This window comes from Mirounga leonina, unplaced genomic scaffold (assembly GCF_011800145.1).
Source record: "Mirounga leonina isolate KUSES-001 unplaced genomic scaffold, KU_Mleo_1.0 Mir_170, whole genome shotgun sequence".
In the NCBI taxonomy this organism is placed as follows: domain Eukaryota; kingdom Metazoa; phylum Chordata; class Mammalia; order Carnivora; family Phocidae; genus Mirounga; species Mirounga leonina.
The window spans coordinates 22,300,482-22,319,974 of record NW_023270433.1 but is presented as its reverse complement, the minus strand read 5'-3'; the positions used below and the strand labels follow the sequence as shown (position 1 = coordinate 22,319,974).

At 38.8% G+C, this 19,493-nt stretch overlaps 1 protein-coding gene and 1 long non-coding RNA gene across 6 annotated transcripts in view; one reads left to right on the top strand and one right to left on the bottom strand.

Annotated features, from left to right (window-relative positions):
* The window catches only part of LOC118017829, a 29,397-nt gene extending 24,328 nt beyond the window's left edge, over positions 1 to 5,069 (top strand). For both annotated transcript variants that reach the window (XR_004681242.1, XR_004681243.1), the window contains exon 3: positions 4,664 to 5,069. This is a non-coding gene — a long non-coding RNA (uncharacterized LOC118017829). The remainder of the gene's footprint in view (positions 1 to 4,663) is intronic.
* The window catches only part of SVEP1 (sushi, von Willebrand factor type A, EGF and pentraxin domain containing 1), a 193,148-nt gene that overhangs the window by 8,741 nt on the left and 164,914 nt on the right, over positions 1 to 19,493 (bottom strand). For all 4 annotated transcript variants that reach the window (XM_035016093.1, XM_035016091.1, XM_035016092.1 and 1 more), the window contains 6 exons: positions 12,300 to 12,363; positions 9,044 to 9,217; positions 7,473 to 7,649; positions 4,218 to 4,388; positions 2,595 to 2,690; positions 681 to 776 (listed from right to left, as the gene is read on the bottom strand). In XM_035016093.1, the coding sequence (XP_034871984.1) occupies positions 681 to 776; positions 2,595 to 2,690; positions 4,218 to 4,388; positions 7,473 to 7,649; positions 9,044 to 9,217; positions 12,300 to 12,363 (778 nt within the window). The remainder of the gene's footprint in view (positions 1 to 680; positions 777 to 2,594; positions 2,691 to 4,217; positions 4,389 to 7,472; positions 7,650 to 9,043; positions 9,218 to 12,299; positions 12,364 to 19,493) is intronic.

Sequence of the window (19,493 nt, the reverse complement as noted above, 5' to 3'; positions counted from 1 at the left end):
AGGCTAAAACCTGTCATTTTAAACATTCATTTTCCAACATGAGAAACCTATCATAGGCAGGCGCTATACTAGGTACTGGGCATGTAATGATCACAAAGAGATATCCCTGCCCTCAAGTGGCACATAATCTAGTGAAGGCAAGGACAGTTGGATGATCCAACAATGAAGACCTCAAAGTATAGAAAAGTAAATGTCGTATTTGAGATAGGTAAGGGTGGTTAAGGGGACGTGTTTGTCACCAATCAACAACAGTTTGGTACTGTTGTCTACGAAGAACCTTTGATTTAACTCAAATGGTATTTATTTAGAGCCTTGTTCTTTCTAAATAGTTGCCACGAAGTTAGTAATCCAGTTTCATAGAGATGGAAATAAATATTCTTCTGAACCTCTGCACGTCTTCTCGATACACTGCAAAGCAGAGCAGATGACGTGAAGGAGGCTGACAACTGAGTTGACTTAGATTCTCTTCTTTGGTTTGCGACCCTGACAGGTACCTCTGATGCAGCCATAGACTTCAGCATTGAGCCTATCATTCAAGAGACCATCCTGAGGAATTCTTGAGAGGCTCTGGCACCCTTTTGTTTCCCTGCCACCTCTGAATCTGAGTCACACTCACCACTGTCCTTGGCGGCCTCATAGAGCCAAATCCACAAGAAAACAAACCCGAGAGAAAAACCTACCTGTATGACAGCGGGACCCTGTCCAGCCAGGTGGGCAGTCACACTGATAAGGGGCCACACAGCGACCACCATTCAAACAGGGGAGAATGCATATTGCTAGAAAGGAGACCAAAAACGGATTTAATCAAAATATACACATTCAGATATGTTCAAGTGTTTTCCAGAAAGAGGAAAACCTTGAATGACCCACCGGATAGTCTCCCTGGATGTGTTCTGTTTATTAATCGGTAAACACAATCAGGAAAGTAAGGGTGGGCCTTTAGCCTCATGAAATGACTCTAGGGCCAAATGCACTCTTCTAGAAAGGATATACCGTAATCAATGTCTGCTAAGTGCTTTGCCTTCTCTTCACAGAATAAGCAGAATGTTCTCCATTTATTATCATTTCAAATTTCCTTTTCAAATTACATGAAGTGCTCAAGAGGGTTTGGCTGTCTCGAGGCTCTCTTACTGTCCTGAATTAAATGTAAGCATGGGGTCAGAGGGGCTATCCTGTGCTGGTTTTGGCAACACATTAGCAGTGATGGGACAACTCACTCTTTGAATTTCCTTGGGGCAGAGGCCTGATGGTGACTGAATCAGGCCTCCCTTACACCCTCCATGACAATCATTTTTCCTAGAAATTACTGAGCTCTTTAAAGAGGAACAGTCTGTTTAAAAGGAGTGAGATTGTCTCTTGGCTTCCTACTCAAAGCACAGTTCTCAAGCCAATAGCACTGGCATTACCTAGGAGCTGGCTAGAAATGCAGAATCTCAGGTCCCAACCCAGAACTACTAAATCAGAGTCTGCATTTAACATCTCGCAGATGGTTTGTATGCACACTAAAGCTTGGGAAGCCTTGGTCTAATGCAGGAGGACAGGCACATGCTCAGTGAGCTCAGCTAGGCTTGCTGTAAGGGTCCCCCAGGGTAAATGTTTCCCTGGTCTTTGGACTCTTAGCATTATAGCAGGTCAAGTTTGGGAGCCCTAAATGGGAAGGAGTGATCGGGGAGAAGAGGGAGGAAAGACATAATTTCTCTTCTTTCTTAATCATTGTGAGAATACTTGCTTTGGTGAGTTGTTAGCAGCCAAATTTATTTCCATTGTATATTCTCCTTTCTAGATTAGTTGCAATAGTTACACTTAAAACAGTTTTAGAATCTCTTATAACATGTCTGGCCTTCAAGAAAACTGATACAGACCAATGGTCATCACCCAAATGACTCCTAATGTGATTTACAGACACCACTCCCAATGAAACATGAAATCATTTTATCCTCATATATATATATTTAAGATATTGGAACAAATGTCTCCAGTTTAGACATTAAAAAAAAAAACATTTAAAACCACTTATTTCCATTCTCCTGAAAGTTCAAATTCAAACGTATTTTTATAAGGATCAAAATTCTATATTAATTTACTAAACATTGTATAGATACCGGAGTGCCCACTTTCCCTATTTTCTTTGTTGGGAAGAACTACCCCTAATGAAAAAGAGTGAATGGCGGGCTGCAAATACTACATACAAAGTACGGTGTTATGCAACACCATGAATTTATCACAACTGCAGCAATGAGAGGCACAGCACATAAATGGACTTGAGATAGGGAAGACATAGGCTGGGAAACCCTCTATTATAAGGTCCTTCTCAAGAGGATTCTTGGGAATTTGTGACAGGAGGCATGTGGAGATGGCTCTGGGTGGATCACAATCACTATATTTCCAAGGTCACCTATATCCTAGCTCTTTTGCAACTAATTGACATATTCAGATCGACTCTAGGCCCTCTTGTCTGGTCTGCTGCAGGATTTAAGCGAATAAATTCCTTCTACCAGTAAGCCAGTCCCCTGAGTTGGCAGCTTCCAGGCAAATTATCAGGACTCAAAGTAAGATTTAAGGACATAACATGTAAGGTTTGAGGACAGACTCACGTTCTTCACAGAGGCGCCCCATCCAGCCATCTGGACAGGAACAAGCATTGGGGCGTTGGCAGATACCTCCATTCTGACATGGGAATCGACAGACAGCTAGAAAAGAAGCAGGATGGATCATAAACCCAGGGAATTATGGAAGGGTATTTGTTGGAAAATAGGATTCCTTATTTACATTTCATAACATTTCCTAGAGGCAAACTTTACGGAAGAGAAACAAAACTGAAACTCAAGATTCAGTCAGGGACGTGAGGGCTCTTGGAAAGGGGCATAAATCAACTTGGGTAGTTCTGAGAACATGGCTTTCAAAATTTTGGTAATCTGGGGATTCAGGGCAGAAGGGGACAAGGTGGTTTAGACAAAAGGTAATCTCTTTTGGTCTGGACCAGGGGAAGTGCCTCTTTCAGAAGATCTGAGAATGCCCTTCCAAAGGGGCCCTTCGATGGTCTGGTCGATAGCTCTTTGGTGCTGCCACTGTCACTCGGTGTCTTAAAACAAGCCCGTGAAGGAACAAACAAGCCAGCCAGCAGACACACACCTCTCATTTAACTTCTGATTTGAAGTGGAGCCTGGGCTATTCTATGAGGACGTCACCTCCTCCGCTGCCCTCTCATTCTCTTACGTCCCACGTGTTAGGGATCTCGTTTCTCACTGTTGGCCTTCAGACAGTTCATCTCCCTCCTCCTGCAATCTCCCTTGCCTCTCTTGAGGCTCATGCCATTCATTCATTGATTCCCTCAATTCTCTCAGCCCCAACGGGTCATTAAAGACTCTGGCCTTTTCACCCCAAATCCAAATCTGACCATGGCCCATGTGGCCATGTGGAAAACCTACTCAGCAATTTGATTTTTCTTTTAGTTCCTTGGTTATGTTTGTCTTGTTCACTAGCATAGCTCTTGACTTTCAGTAAGTATTTGTAGACTGGAACAATCATTATGGTTTGTAAAAAAGTGTAAGTTGTAGGACCTACTAGGATGCCTCATTATCTACCTCTTTCAATGTTGCAGAATTTTAAGCACAGAACCTTGTTCCCTTGTTCCCCCAAGGAGATTTTATTGAATTCACACACAAAATTCATCCTGGGGTTGGCAAATTCAATCCAGCAAGTGAAGGGACAGCAGTGCTGATATGAGCATGGATGGAGTGCCTGTCACCAGCCCCCAACATGGCCAGGGAGACCCTAGGGTGGGCTCCACCTCCCTAAGGCTGCCCAGTACCTCCTGTGTCTTACTCTGCCCACCAGACAGGCTACCCCATCTCCAGCAGGGCTAGGAGTCTGCCCAGGATGGGGGGTAGAACTGGAACTACCTGACTGTCCAAGAAGTGCCCTCATGGCTCACACATAACACAGCTCCCCTAGCAGCTGGAGAACACCCTGAGAGATCACTTGAACTGAGGAGCCATGATTGACTCAGGAAGGGGCCGTGTGCTGGGCCACAGGTCTGTATGAAAGCTTTCAAAACTCAAACCCATAAAGTTAAGGAAAATGACATAGATGTCAAGGGAAAACTTAAAGCCAAGGAAAAGTAAAAGAGCATGCATACTAGCTGTTGGCCTTATCAGACTTTGATATGCATTTCCCTACAGCTTCCCTGAGAAATAACCGTTCAAAGATTCCCTTACCTCTGCAAATAGGAGGTGATGTCCAGGTTCCGTTCTCTAGGCAAACACTCCTCAGGGAACCCTCCAACATGTATCCACTGTAACACGAGTAGGTGATCATGTCCCCATACTGATAATGTATGCCTCGAGCAATCGCGTTTTCTACATGAGTTGGTGGACCACAGGATATTTCTACAGGAAAACAAAACCACAATGAAGCCTGTGCGACCAATCCAGCCAGTGGATGGAAGAGAACACAGTCTCCTCTCAAAGACTGAATTAATTTAAAGAGCAAAGATAAAATATATAAAGTTACCTTTTCACCTGTATAATAACTAAAAGATAGTAGGAACTAAAAGCATAATCTGCTGCTGTCTAGAAAAATGAGATGTGCAGGATCAAAGGTTTTGCCTTCCGATTCAAATGCTGAAGCTGAGCTTCTTCTTCTTTTTTTTTTTTTTACTCAGGCAAGAAGTGTCTAGGAGCCCAAGAATGAGCTTTTGTGGATTGCCAAAGAGGTGGCTTCTAAGAGAACGTTCATGCAGGATGCCGATCAAATTAGAAAGGGAGAAGCATGGGGGTTATTTGCAGTCTACTGTTTTAGAGTAAAGATCATGAATTGCACTACTGTATATTCCATCAAGACATGTTTGAAAAATGAATAAATGAGTACTGTCTCTGGCCTGTCCATACTGTTTACACCCCTTGATGAGGTTTATGACATTCGAGGTCTCAAGGTTTCACATCAGTTTCCTTCTTTTCAAGACGGTAACACAGTGACTCTTTGCTTTTGAAATACGTGAGATTGAATGATAATCCTCTCTTTTAGAAGCGACGTGTACTGTATATTTAAATAAAAAATTTTATAACTAATTTTGCCTTGAGAAGCCTTGAGATTAAAACTAGAGTTATTTTGGGGCGGCTCACAAAACAAGGACTGGATTGGAGCTGGGACTCCAATCAGTATCCTGTCTGTATAAGTCTAACTTTTGGATGACTCTCCATGAATTCTAAAAGGTCACTTTGTGGTCATAATACTATTAAGAACTTGTCAGGGTGGATGACAATGTGTATGTTTTTTCTGAATCTTCTTCTCCTTCTAAGGTGGTTACAAACGTTAATTCAGTGAGTTAGATATCAAATATGTGTTAATGCCTACTGTGGATCAGAAACTGGAAAGAAACCAATAAAGAAAATGTGGTCCCATTGTTCAGACAAGTAGCAGAATGATGGACAACTTAAAAAGAGCTGTTGTACAGGCCTGGATACTCTACTATAGGAAAATCAAAGTGAATGTGACTAATTATGCTTAGGACTATCAGGGTACAAATTGCAGTGAAAGCGGCATTTAACTAGGCTCTAGAGCTTGAGTAGATCAGAGGGAAAGAGCTTCCAGGCTGGGGGAGCAGCAGATAGAAAGATCATGGCGAGCTGATGGCTGGATTACTGAAGTGACCAAAGCACGGATTTCAGACGACCTATACGGGAATCATCTTGGGTTCTTGCTAGAAGTGAAAATATCGGGAGTTTCTAGTTTGTAAGTCTGCATCTTACCTATGCTCCCTAGGTGATTCCCACACACGCTAAATTTTAATCACTGATTCATAAAGATAATTATCAGGACGAGGTGAAAAGAACGAGGTAAGTTGTTGCTCATGTCCCTCAGGGAAGAGATTTTCTTCTAAGCCAGAGGCTTTCTGTTTAATAAAAAATGCAAAAGAGGGATTGAGGATAGCAAACAGGGGTAGAAACTGTCTCCTTCTCTCCGAGGCAACCCCTGAGCCTCTCAAGAATATGGAGGAATCAGGAAGCATGCACCGGAGCGCATGTCTCTCCTTACTCTGCCTTCCAGTGCTCTGAGTGGTACGTCTCAGGGAGCCGAGACCAATGTGGGGATACGTGTGCAGAACCAGGCCACTTGGCCTGCTTTAGTTCAGGCTGGTGGTCAAAGCTTATACATACGTAGTTCTCCCATTTCACTTGGAGTAGACTTTATAAGGCTAAAAGTATAGTACATATTTCCTGGAGTAAAATCAAAATTCTAATGCTGTGGTAGACCGCTAGTTGAAAATTCAGGCACTTGGGCTATTGGTGTATTTCTTCCTATCAGGAGATGTTGCTGAAATAAATACACCGATTCATTTATTCTTCAAAACAAACCTGTAAGATAGGTGTTATTGGGGCTATTAACACATGAGAGCCCTAAGGCTCAGAGAAGGGCACTGGCATGAGTTTAGACTTAGAAAGTTTTGAGGACAGAATTCAAACCCAGGTCTTCTCTGACTCCACAATTCCCATGGCCTTCACACACACATTTCTTCTTAATTGGAGTACAAGTGTTCTGAAGATGGTTATTGCAGGCATGATATGTTCCTAGACTATGTAGCCCAATGTCCTGCATCTGGTTAGACTCAATGAATATTTATTAATTGATTGTTACAGAGGGAGTAGCTTGGACGACAAGGGAGCCGGAGGGTAGGAAGTTGGGCAGGGGAGATGTTTTAAGTGCAGGAAGTGTGTGTGAAGAGATGTCAAGAGTTATCACAAGGCAGCAAGAGATGCTGTCGGACTGTGTGTTACGTATCAACATGGTGCTAGCCCAGAGGTTCTCAAACTGTTGTTCCAGGACCAGTATCTCCAGCAGCAACACCTGGGAACTTGTTTGAAATGCACATTCTCAGGCCTCACCCCAGAGTACTGAATCAGACATTCCAGAAAGGGGCCCAGAAATCTGTTTTAAACAAGTCTTCTAGGTGGTTCAAGTTTGAGAACCACTGTGGAATAATTTTTGTATTGCAAAGCATCCATAGCCTGTTAAAGGATAGTTTGGGGACTCTCAGAATATGGTAAAGTATGTATTTTATTTAATTTTTTAAAAGTAATCTCTACAGTCAACCTGGGGCTCGAAATTCATGATCCTGAGATCAAGAGCTGCATGCTCTATCCACTGAGCCAGCCAGGTGCCCTGGGAAAAAAATATATTTTAGATTTAATATTTTGCTCATTCCTAGAAGAATGTATTTTGAAAATCTGTTCAGTGAATCCTGGCCAGATAGGTTTTAGCCTATTTCTGGAAAGTTTTTTCTTTTTATGTTTGGAATTCAAAGACCTTTTTTTTTTTTTTAATTTTAAAAATTGTCAACAGAGAAGCTGATAACAATAAACCAGAGATATAAATATCTACATTCAAGTTACTTGATTGAAAATATCTCACAAGGATGAGAAAACATTCTGCACTAATGAAATGAGCTGGAATCCACCTGTCCATTTACTTACTTTCACATTTGGCACTTGTCAGCGTCCACGTCTCGTCCGGGTTACAGGTAATGATGCCTTGGCCTTGAAGCAGGAAGCCTTCCCTACACTTGATGGACACGTTCTGATCAACATAAAACTCCTTTTCAGAAAGCAGAGCATTCTCGGGAATCACAAAAGGAACAGGACATGGATTTGCTGTTAAACAGAAAAAAAAATGCTTACTGATATTCTCCTTCTCTTCTTAATTTATTTCTTTAAAGGCAGAGTATGATGAGCCCTCTGGAGCTCGGTTCTCAGTGATGATAATATGAGGCTTAAAAATACAGAACTTCAAACATTAAAAAAATGTGTTTTGCATCCACATGAAATTATTTTTAAGGATAAGATCAGATCAGATCTGAAAACCTCAAGTTATTCAACCACTAACACATTGTCCTAAAATTCTAAGATGGCAAATTAAATAGTTGTTTGAAATTATGGCCCAACACTGGGGAAAGAAAAGATGTGTTAGAAATCAGGGAATGCATTAAACATTCCTTTGGTCTTTGAAGAATATTAGGAATGCAGAGTAAAATCTTCTCATTGTCACTTTACTTTCTTTTATTGGACATCCTTCAGAAGGACGCCCTAGAGAATCATCAGACTTTTCTAAGTGAGCTGAATAAAACTTCAGATTCACACTACTTACACAGGATATTATAATGTAAATTATAGAGTTTGCAAGGCTTATTCATAAAAATGGATTCATTTTATACATCAGAAGCAAAACCAAAAAATGATTAAAACACAAGGATTTCTTAGTGCAAGTGTATGACACACATCAACATATTTCAGCAGTTTCGGTTTTTCTGATTTTCAAAAAAGTCTTTATGAGTGAAGCAGGCATCAGCTGAATCCTAAAGACTCAGTTACTGCATTATAATACTTTAAACAATAACCAGAGCCCTCTCAATTTAGATCTTGCATGTGAATATTGTTTTCATTCTAATGCTTATAACTAGTTATCTTCATTCACTATATTTATATATACTTTATTGTATTAAAATTGCACATTAATATATTCTTTCTTCACCCTTTTCACATCCTTAATCAAATTCCTTATACATTTATGTCAAAATTTTTTCATTAAGCACATTTTTTTTATTAGTGCCTTGGACTACCTGTAATAATCCAAGGAATCTGATGAAAGCTGATTCTCCGACTGGATATTCCGGATAATATGAATAGATTTTAAAAATACCCCATAGTAGGGGCGCCTGGGTGACTCAGTCGGTTAAGTGTCTGCCTTCGGCTCAGGTCATGATCTCGGGGTCGTGGGATGGAGCCCGCATTGGGTTCCTTGCTCAGTGGGGAGTCTGCTTCTCCCTCTTCCTCTGTCCCTCCCCCCTGCTCATGCTCTCTCTCTCTCTCTCTGTCTCTCAAATAAATAAATAAAATCTTAAAAAAATACCCCATAGTATTTGGTTTGGATATGCACAGATCGCTTTCTCTGGGCCAGTGTCACTCAGTGGAGTGTCCTCTATGTTTAGACATTTGGGAAACGAATCACGAAACTGAATCTCATGAAAACCTCTAGAGTCAACACACACGTTTGCAGAGAGGAAGTGGGTAGCTCCAAGCCCCGTGTTCAGTGCAGTATGCCTCAGGTGCCCCTTCGAGGCTGTACCCTCTATTGCAGGAATACACCACCGTCAGTCCAGTAGTAGTGTTTGCAACCTTGGCTTCTCCGTTCAGAAACCCAAGTGGAGCTTCACACCTGGTCTCTAGAAAGAAAAACGAAAGCCTCGTATTAAATGCTTCTTCCAATCCTCCTACAATTGCTAAAGGTACTCAATGCACCATATAAAATATTAAAGCCTACTCCTATGTGAAACACAAAAATATGCTTTGAAGGAGGAAAAAAACCCAGCATGTATAAGTTTTGATTTATGCATGTAGGCAATTAAAGATTGGTATTTTGCCTGTTGACTCTAGCTATCTTTATGTATATTGCCACCTTTTGTTGTTAATAATGCTGGGGGTATAAATGAACAAGCCCTATCTCAGACCACATGAATCACAATCTCTGTGTTGTGACCTAACTTTTGGTATTAAAAGCTCCCCATAGGATTTCTAATGGTCACTCAGGGTTGAGAGCTGGTGGATTAGGTGCTAACCGACTCCTTTGGGCTTCATCCAGCTTGGTGAGTACTCCATACACCGGGACCATGGATCTTGGAATTACCTGGGAGCTTTAAAAACATATTGATGTGGGGTCCCACTCCCAGAGATTTGACTTAACTGATTTATCTGGGCAAGGGATTTTTCAAAGCTCCGTAGGATGCTCCAGTGTGCCTAAGGCTAAAAGCCATAGGTCTAAGGCAGTGCTTCCAAACTAATGTGCATAGAAATCATCTACGGAGGGCACCTGGGTGGCTCGGTTGGTTGGGGGTCTGCCTTTGGCTCAAGTCATGATCCTGGAATCCCAGGATGGAGTCCCGCATCAGGCTCCCTGCTCAGCAGGGAGTCTGCTTCTCCCTCTACCCTTCACCCCACTCTCTCTCTCTCAAATAAATAAATAAAATCTTAAAAAAAAAAAAGAAATCATCTAGGCATTTTGTGAAAATGCAAATCCTATTCTTTGTGGGATTTTTTCTTTCTCTTTCTAAATTACTAAATACATGGTACAAGTTCTTTGTAGAAAATTAGAAAACACAAATAAGCAAAAAGAAAATAATAGTTTTAATTCCACCACAGGGATAAAACTGTTAATATTTTTATATATTTTATTATATGCTTTTTCCCTGGGGCATATGAAAAATACAAATATTTTTTTATTTGTATACTGAGCAACCTGATTTGAAAGATTCCTATATAATTTACTAAATTATTACATATATTGATATCTGTATCTATCAGTGAACAGACTTCCCTGAAAACTGATAGATACAGATATCAATATATTTTATTTGATAACTTAGAAAGAAAAAGAAAAAACCCCACAGATAAAGAATAGGATTTATATAGGGGTGCCTGGGTGGCGCAGTTGGTTGAACATCCAACTCCTGCTTTTGGCTCTGGTCGTGATCTCAGGGTCATGAGATCATGTCCTGCGCTGGGCTCCGTGCTCAGCATGGAACCTGCTGGAGATTGTCTCTCCTTCTTCCTCTGTGATTCCTGCTCATGCGCCTGCTCTCTCATTCTCTCTCAAATAAATAAATAAATCTTTAAAAAAATAATAGGATTCATATAGAACTTTTTATTACTATCCTGCATTTTGGAGAGACCAACTATACAAACCATCATCATTGCAGTTTGAATGAAACCTGCCACAGAACTGAAACAGTCCCCTCACCAACACCATGGTGGGTTCCTATGCCAGACATACATGTATCCTTTTCATTTCCCACTCTCCTTCCCAGATACGTTCATACATTTTTTGATCATGAACATCTGAGATAAAAAAAAAAGCTACTATCAGAAATACCCAATGATGCCTTTCTGTGACTTGAGATGTTACTCAATGCTTTTAAAAAATATTTTTCTGTATAATATTTATACAAGTTTTTGAGAACTAAAAACAGTCATATATTCTCCACTGAGTTTCAGCCACATAATATTCCTTTAAGAATTTAAGATTCCTGTATATATAAAATCAAATCATTAATCTACCCCAGAAGATATGGTTAAAATCACAGTGAACAAAGATTTGCATACCTTGAGTCCTACTGTCAGCTTTGCCATTAACTTAATTTATGATATTGGGCAGGTCATTTCACTTCTCCTCGTCCCCCATATACTTATTTAGGAAGATAAATAAATCTAGCTGATCTTGACTTAGTCCAGTCTAGACCAGCTGACTCATCTAAGAGACTGCTTAACTAGATAATCTAAGAGGCTAATACTAGTTTGAAAATTTGATGACTCCCCCAGAATTATCAAGAGAAAAAGGTTTAAAGCCTGCCACTTTGATAGGCTTGTACTATTTTATCTAACTGTAGTTGACCCTTGGACAACGTGGGGGTGGGGAGTGCCAACATCCCATGCTGTCAAAAATCCACATATAATTTTTGACACCCCTGAAACTTAACTAATGAAGAGCCTGTTGACATAAACAGTTGATTAACACATATTTTGAATGTTATATGTATTATATACTGTATTCTCACAATAAAGTAAGCCAGAGAAAAGAAAACATTATTAAGAAAATCATAAGGAAGAGAAAATAAGTTTCTAGTACTGTACTTGTATTTATTGAAAAAAACCCCACATGTAAGCTGATATGCCCAGTTCAAACCTGAGTTGTTTATGGGGTCGACTATATATTGTCTCTGGCAGAGGAATCATATGGGCCATGTGTTGGGAATAAACTCATGTGAATTAACTCATCTCTTGCTAAACAAACTTGGATGTTCTCATAAAATGAGTTAATGCAAAATTCCACAACTATTCATTTACTTGACAGATGTGACATCACTTTAAAAAAATGTCAGTATTGGCTAGTACCATCACCAAAAAGGGACAATGCTAAACCTTCTAATTTATAATTATTTGGGGGGGAAAATCCACAAAATGAGACAAATAAATTCAATAGTTAAATAATTTCTAACAAAATGTTTGCCATTCCGGAGTCGGTAATCTTGTGCTCTATGCCACTTTAATCATTAATCTCTACTACAATTTTTGACCCTTTTGTTGATTTGGTGCCCTTGAGTGAAAGCCCATCAAAGAGTCTCACACAGTTCGTGGAGATGATTAAAAAAATATTTTTTAATTGAAACACTGATTTGTAAAGGAAATGTGGCCACACTGTTATTATGCATCATCAGTATTGTCTTTGGGACCACTGAATGTCATGTGACTTACTTTTGCACCTTGCTACCTCTCCACTCCACATTCTGTTCTTCTGACAAACACGTTCCTTGTTCCCCTGTGAATCAATGAAAAAAAAAAAAGGTTATTGCCAGGATTATACCTCAATGATGAAAAGACAATAAGGGAATGCAAAATAATCTTAGCTATGAATCTGAATCTCCCAGCACTGGAATGCTAAATGAATTCATTAAATAAATATGGTTTAAGGATGAGGCTTACGCTTTCAAAAATGCTTTCACCAATTTACTTCAAAATTCATACCCGGGCTGACCAGTGTAATTAAAGGACAGACTTTGTTTCACTTTCTATTTAAGTGACAACTGATTATAACCAATAGCAAAGGTTGATAAGGAATGCGTGTGAAATGTCAAGGAAGTATATTTGCTGAGTAAATTTTAAAAATATTTTGAATTGAATTTACTTTTCAATACCTGAGAGGTACAGCAAAGAATGGGAATTGGTTTTTTTACACCTTCGAACATGAAACAAGTCAAAATATCTTATTGGTTTGAGAATTGAATTTTTTGACAATGTAACCTATCCATTAAAGATAAACTTACCCTATTAAGGGCCCAAGCATTTAAAATTTTAAATATTTGGAGTAAAAATCTTTCTAAACTTTACTTCCCTACCTTCTGAAATAAAGCAAAATGAATAGAATTTACTTGAAAAATTATTTATTATTATTATTCTGAATATATTTTTGTACATCCTTCAATAGCCCATAACCCTTGATGGCTATATAGGCTGTTGGACCCCTATAGTTATTATAGGTATATATGTGCTAAGATTACTATTCTTTGACTTCTGGATATAATTTTTATGAGTCTTTGTTTCTTCCTTCTTTGTTGTTTATCTTTTACTACAATCATCAGTGTTCCTAAATAGTCAGGGAGCTGGCTTTAATGGCTTGTCATATACTTCCTCAAAATTAATAAAAAATAATTCACAAACTAAAATAGTACATTTTCCTGTGCATACATAAGTATATAAGCATAGTAAAAGTATAGCAAATGTTAACAGTGTTTACCTCTGGATGAAGAATACTGAAAAACTACTTTTCTTTTGCATTTTCCAACCTTTCTATAATCAACACATATTGCTTTTTTCAATAAGAAAAAAATAATGACTTTATATTAAAAGACCTGTTTACTTAATTGATTCAATTTTTCTTAGGAAGTCAGGATAATAACCCTCTATTAAAATCAACAGAATCTTTAAAAATAAAAAAATAGAATAAAGTCAATGGAACTTTACAGGTAAAGATTTATCAGTAGACTGATAGCTCAAAGAAAATATCTTTGAATAGAAGAATAATGATGTGGGCGTCTGGGTGGCTCAGTCGGTTAAGCATCTGCCTTCGGCTCAGGTCATGATCCCAGGGTCCTGGGATCGAGTCCCGTATTGGGCTCCCTGCTCTGTGGGGAGCCTGCTTCTCCCTCTCCTCCCCACTTGTGCTCTCTATCTCACTATTTCTGTCTCTCTCTCTCAAATAAATAAAATCTAAAAAAAAAAAGAAGAATAATGATGAAAGACATTAGGTAAAACCAAAAGAGAGGCAATAGCTCTTTGTCAGACATCTTGCTAAGGCAGAATACAGCTTCAAGATAATTTGATATCCAAAGGGCTCTGAGCAATGAAACAGGTAACAAAATCTGTGTGCATATGTTGACTTAGAATCAAGCCCCTTAATACATTACTTAGAACCTAATCTTTTTAAACATATAGTATAAAATTTTATTTTATTACTTCATAGCAGATAAGGAATTTAAAGCTTGGAGAAGAACTCAAACACATGCAAAATATAACAGTAGAAAGAAAAGTAACAAACTTTGATATAGCCATCACCCACCTTATACAATTAATTCAAGGCCAACCTTGTTTCATCTAAGCCCTACCTCCTTCCTATGAATGCACCTTATTTTGAAGCAAATCCCAGACATCAAATCATTTACCAGTAATTATTTCAGTACTAATCTCTAAAAGATGCGGGCTCTTAAAACTATAACAACAATAACCAATAATAGTATCACAGCTTAAAAAGTAATTCCTTAATATTAATAACAATCCTGTTAGTGGTCAAATTTCCAATTGTTGCATAAACTTTATAACTTATTGCTTTATGGTTCACTTGAATCCGGACTAAAATAAGGTCTACATGGTTTATGTACCTCTTTAAAATATAGGTTCCTTCTATTTCTTCCCCTCTTACCCTGTCAATTTATTTGTTTCAGAAACTGGAAAACTGGGTCAGTTGTTCTGTAGCTACTTCTACAGACAGAATTTTGCTGATGGCTGCATTATGGTATCTCTTACCAAGTACTTCTGTCTTTGGTACTGGTAGTCAGATTTAGAGGTTTGATAAGATTCAAACTCAACTTTTCTTCTTTTTGGCAAGACTTTTTCATATGGTGTGTTTTTCCATCCAGAGGCACATAATATCTGGTTGCCTCTTTTTTTTCTAACACCAGTAGCCATGATGATGATGACCTAAATCAACTAGTTCATAAGAGTTGCAAACTCTGAGATTTAAATTCTATCAATTATTGACTGAAATACTTCTATAAAGGAAACTTCCATTCATTTTCTACTGGTTTTCTTGTCATCCAGTTAGCATGGAAAAGACAATTCTTCCCATTTCATTGTCTGTTTTCAAAATAATGAATTTGTTCATGAACATCCTCTAATAGTTACCAACTGATTTTCTGTGTCCTTATGAGTCTATTGTTACTCGTAACAGATTTGATGTGTTTAGTCCATTAAAGTTATTGCCTTATTGAAGCCCAAATGGTCTCATGTTGGCCTGTGGGTACCTCATCCAGTTGGCCTCCAAGTCTTTTTAACATGTAGTCTTTAATAGGTTCCCTAATATCTCACACGACAAGCTTATCTAGGCTAATCTTTTACATTTCATGTCCCACACCTGGCATTGGTTATTTCTGCAAGTAACTAGACATTACTATTTCTTAAAAGTTTCTAACAGGTAGCTTAGAATGAGAACTATTGCTATAGCACGTCTCTCAATTTTGTAGTTAACACTGGGATATTCCCCAAATTTTTTAAGGTAAATCATCTACTTCCTCAAACTTAATGACCCATCTAGTTACTAAATATTAAATTTAAATTCATAAGTTTAAATTTATACCACTGTACTTCTTAACAAATTGCAAGATTAGTACTCTCACATTAAAAAATTAATTTCAAAACCAGAAAAACTCTCCAAATGCAATCAACCATTACATTATCATACTTCTTTTTTTCTTTTTTAAAAATCTTCTAAGGAAATGAAAAAAGATCCACGTAAGTTTAGTTCCAAATTTCATGGACCTATCTTATGACAGTTCTCTGAATGCATGGTCAAAAAATTATGGAATGTACTATGCAAATTTAACAAATAACTGGCAATGAATACTTCTGCAAAACCCACATTTAAATACCACTACTACCATAAAAACAGGAAGAAGTTTCCAGAAAAAACAGATGATGACATTAGGAAATATAAGCAAGCCTCTTAAATTTGAAGTTTGATGATATGATCAATGCTTCAGCAAAATTGACTCCAGATAGGAGGGGAGGATGGCAGTGGAGTAGGAGGACCCTAGATTCACCTCATCCCACAAATACAACTAGATAACTATCAAATCATACTAAATACCCCTCAAGTCAACTTGAACACTGGCAGAACAAACTCCATAACTAAAGGTAGAGAAGAGGCCACAATGAAGAAGGTAGGGAGTGCAGAGATGCATTTTGGAAGAGAAAAAGACTGTGGCCACTGCAGTGGGGAGGGAGCTGCAGTAGCAGAGAAGAGTGAGAGAGAGACTAGCACACAGGGGAGCACATGGGGAGGATGAATCCCCATAACAATTGGCTTGGAAAGCAAGAGGGCCTGAATTTCATAAGTTCTGGTGGGTTCAAAGCCTAGAGTTTTAAAGATCAGTGTGTTTGGCTCTGGAAGAGCTTGGAGGACATTGGAGTTGTTCTTAGAGAGAAGGCAGGCAAACATCCCCAGACATACAGCATGGACATAGTGATCCTGAAGAATGCCTGGGGCACGCAGTGGGGAGGTTAGTTGCTCATCTCAGAGTGTGTCTCAGAGAGGCAGCATTGATGGAGAGACCCCTCTGGGAAAAAAGGAACTGGCAGGCACCATTCCTCGCCCCCCTCAGCAGAAGCACAGGGCTACCTGCAGAAACCAGCGCAGTGTCGACACTCACCACCTAACTTACTTATACCAGTGCTGCCATCCCGCACTCCAGAAGAACCCTCCTTCCCAGTCACACTTGCCTCAGTACCAGTGCAGTGGGCTCCCTACTCCAGAAGACCAGCCTAAACCCCTGCCAACACTGCACCTCCTGACCTGGGAGTTTTGCAAGGCCTCAGTTCTGGTGGTGGTGGTGATAGGTCTCATTTCACAAGCAGACCAGAGCACACCTAGTTAAATGTGCCACATTTAGGCCAGAGACAAACACTGTCCACAACTGGCAAAGAGAACCTCTGCAGACCACTGGCCTGAAGGATAAAGCAGCCAGGACACAAGAGCAGAGCACATGCAACACACATTGGAGACACTCTCAGAATCACCAGGCCCTGGAGAACAAGGGACACTACACTGCAGGGCACTATAGGACCTCTTCTTCATAAAGCCATTACCCTCAAGAATGAGAGACATAGCATTCTTAACACAGAGAAACAGGCACAGAGAATTAGATAAAATGAGAAGACAGAGGATTTTGTCCCAAATGAAACAATGGGACAAGGCCACATCCAAAGATCTAGGCAAAACAGATATAAGTAACATGCCTGATGGAGAATTTAAAGCAATGATCATAAGGATACTCACCAGACTTCACAAAAGAATGGAGGACATCAGTGAGACCATTAACACAGAGATAAGGAATAACATAGCAGAGATAAAGGGCTCAATAAACAAAAGAAGCAACATACTTAACAGAAGTAACAGCAAGCTGGAAGAAGAGGAAAGAAATAATGACACAGAAGACAGAGTAATGGAAAGTAATTAAGCTGAACAATAGAGAGAAAAAAAATCATGCAAAATGAGAACAGATTTAGGGAACTCAGTGACTACATCGAACATAATAATATTATGGTATTATTAGCATAATATTATACTAATATTAATACTCCAAATATTATTGGAGTCCCAGAAGAAGAGAGAGAAAAGGGGGTAGAGTATTTATTTGAAGAAGTTATAGCTGAGAACTTTCCTAAATCTGGGGACAGAAACAGATATCCAGATCCAGGAGGCACAGAGAACCCCCAACAAAATCAACAAAAGCAGATCTACACAAGACACATTGTGACTAAAATGGCAAAATATAGTGAGAAAGAAAAATATTAAAAGCAGCAAAACAAAAGAAGACAGTTACATACAAAGGAAACCCTATATGGCTATCAGTGGATTTTTTAGCAGAAACATTCCAAGCCAGAAGGGAGTTGTAAGATATATTCAAAGTGTTAAATGAGAAAAATCTATACCCGAGAATACTCTATCCAGTAAGGCTATCACTCAGAATAGAAGGAGAGATAAAGAGTTTCCCAGACAAACAAAACCTAAAGGATTTCATGACCATTAAACCAGCCCTGCAAGAAATATTAAAGGGACTCTTTGGGTGGAAAGGATAGACCAAAAATGACATAATGAAGGTAGGAAATACAAAGCAATAAAAATGAATATTTTTGTAAAAAATCAATCAAGGAACTCACAAAATAAAAGGATGTAAAATATGACACCATATACCTAAAATGTGGGGAGATGAGGAGGAAAGAATGGGTTCAAACTTAAATATCTATCAACTTAATTTAGACTGCTATATGCAGAAGATGTTATATACAAACCTAATGGTAACCACAAATCAAAAACCACTAATAAATATGCACAGAATGAAGAGAAAGAAATCCAGATGTATTGCTAAAGAAAATCAGCAAAACATGAGAGAATTAGATAAGAAAGAATCAGAGAAAAACTTCAGAAACAGCCACAAAACAAGTAATAAAATGGCAATAAATACATATCCATCAATAATTATTTTGAATGTAAATGGACTAAATGCTCCAATCAAAAGACAGAGGGTGACAGAATGGATGAAAAACCAAGACCCATCTATAAACTGCCTACAAGAGACTCATTTTAGACCTAAAGACACCTGCAGATTGAAAGTAAGGAGATGGAGAAACATCTATCATGCACCTGGATGTCAAAAGAAAGCCAGAGTAGCAATACTTACATCAGAAAAAAAACCCTAACCAGACTTATCAAAAAAGAAAAGAGAAAGGACTGAAATAAATAAAATCATAAATGAGAGAAGAGCAATAGCAACCAACACCACAGAAATATAAACAATCAGGATATTATGAAAAATGTTGGATGCAGAGAGTACTTAAAAATAAAAATCTTAAAAAAAGCTTCTGTACAGTGAAGGAAACAATCAACAAAACTAAAAGGCAACCTATGGAATGGGAGAAGATATTTGAAATGATATGCCTGATAAAGGGTTAGTATCCAAAATATATAAAGAACTCAACACCCAAAAAACAAATAATTCAATTAAAAATGGGCAGAAGACATGAACAGACATTTCTCCATAGAAGACATACAGATGGCTAACAGACACATGAAAAGATGTTCAATATCACTCACCACTAGGGAAATGCAAATCAAAACTACAATGAGATATCATGTCACACCTGTCAGAATAGCTAAAATAAAAAACACAAGAAACAACAAGTATTGGTGAGTATGTGGAGAATAAGGAACCCTCTTGCACTGTTGGTGGAAAGGCAAACTAGTGCAGTCACTGTGGAAGACATTATGGAGGTTCCTCAAAAAGTTGAAAGTAGGGCGCCTGGGTGGCTCAGATGGTTAAGCGTCTGCCTTCGGCTCAGGTCATGATCCCAGCGTCCTGGGATCGAGTCCTGCATCGGGCTCCCTGCTCCTTGGGAGCCTGCTTCTCCCTCTGCCTCTCTCTCTCTCTCTCTCTGTCTCTCATGAATAAATAAATAAAATCTTTAAAAAAAAAAAAAGTTGAAAGTAGAACTACCCTATGATCCAGCTATCACACTACTGGGTATTTACCCAAAGAATACAAGAACACTAATTTAAGGGGGTATATGCCCCCCTACATTTACTGCAGCATTATTTACAGTAGCCAAGATATGGAAGTA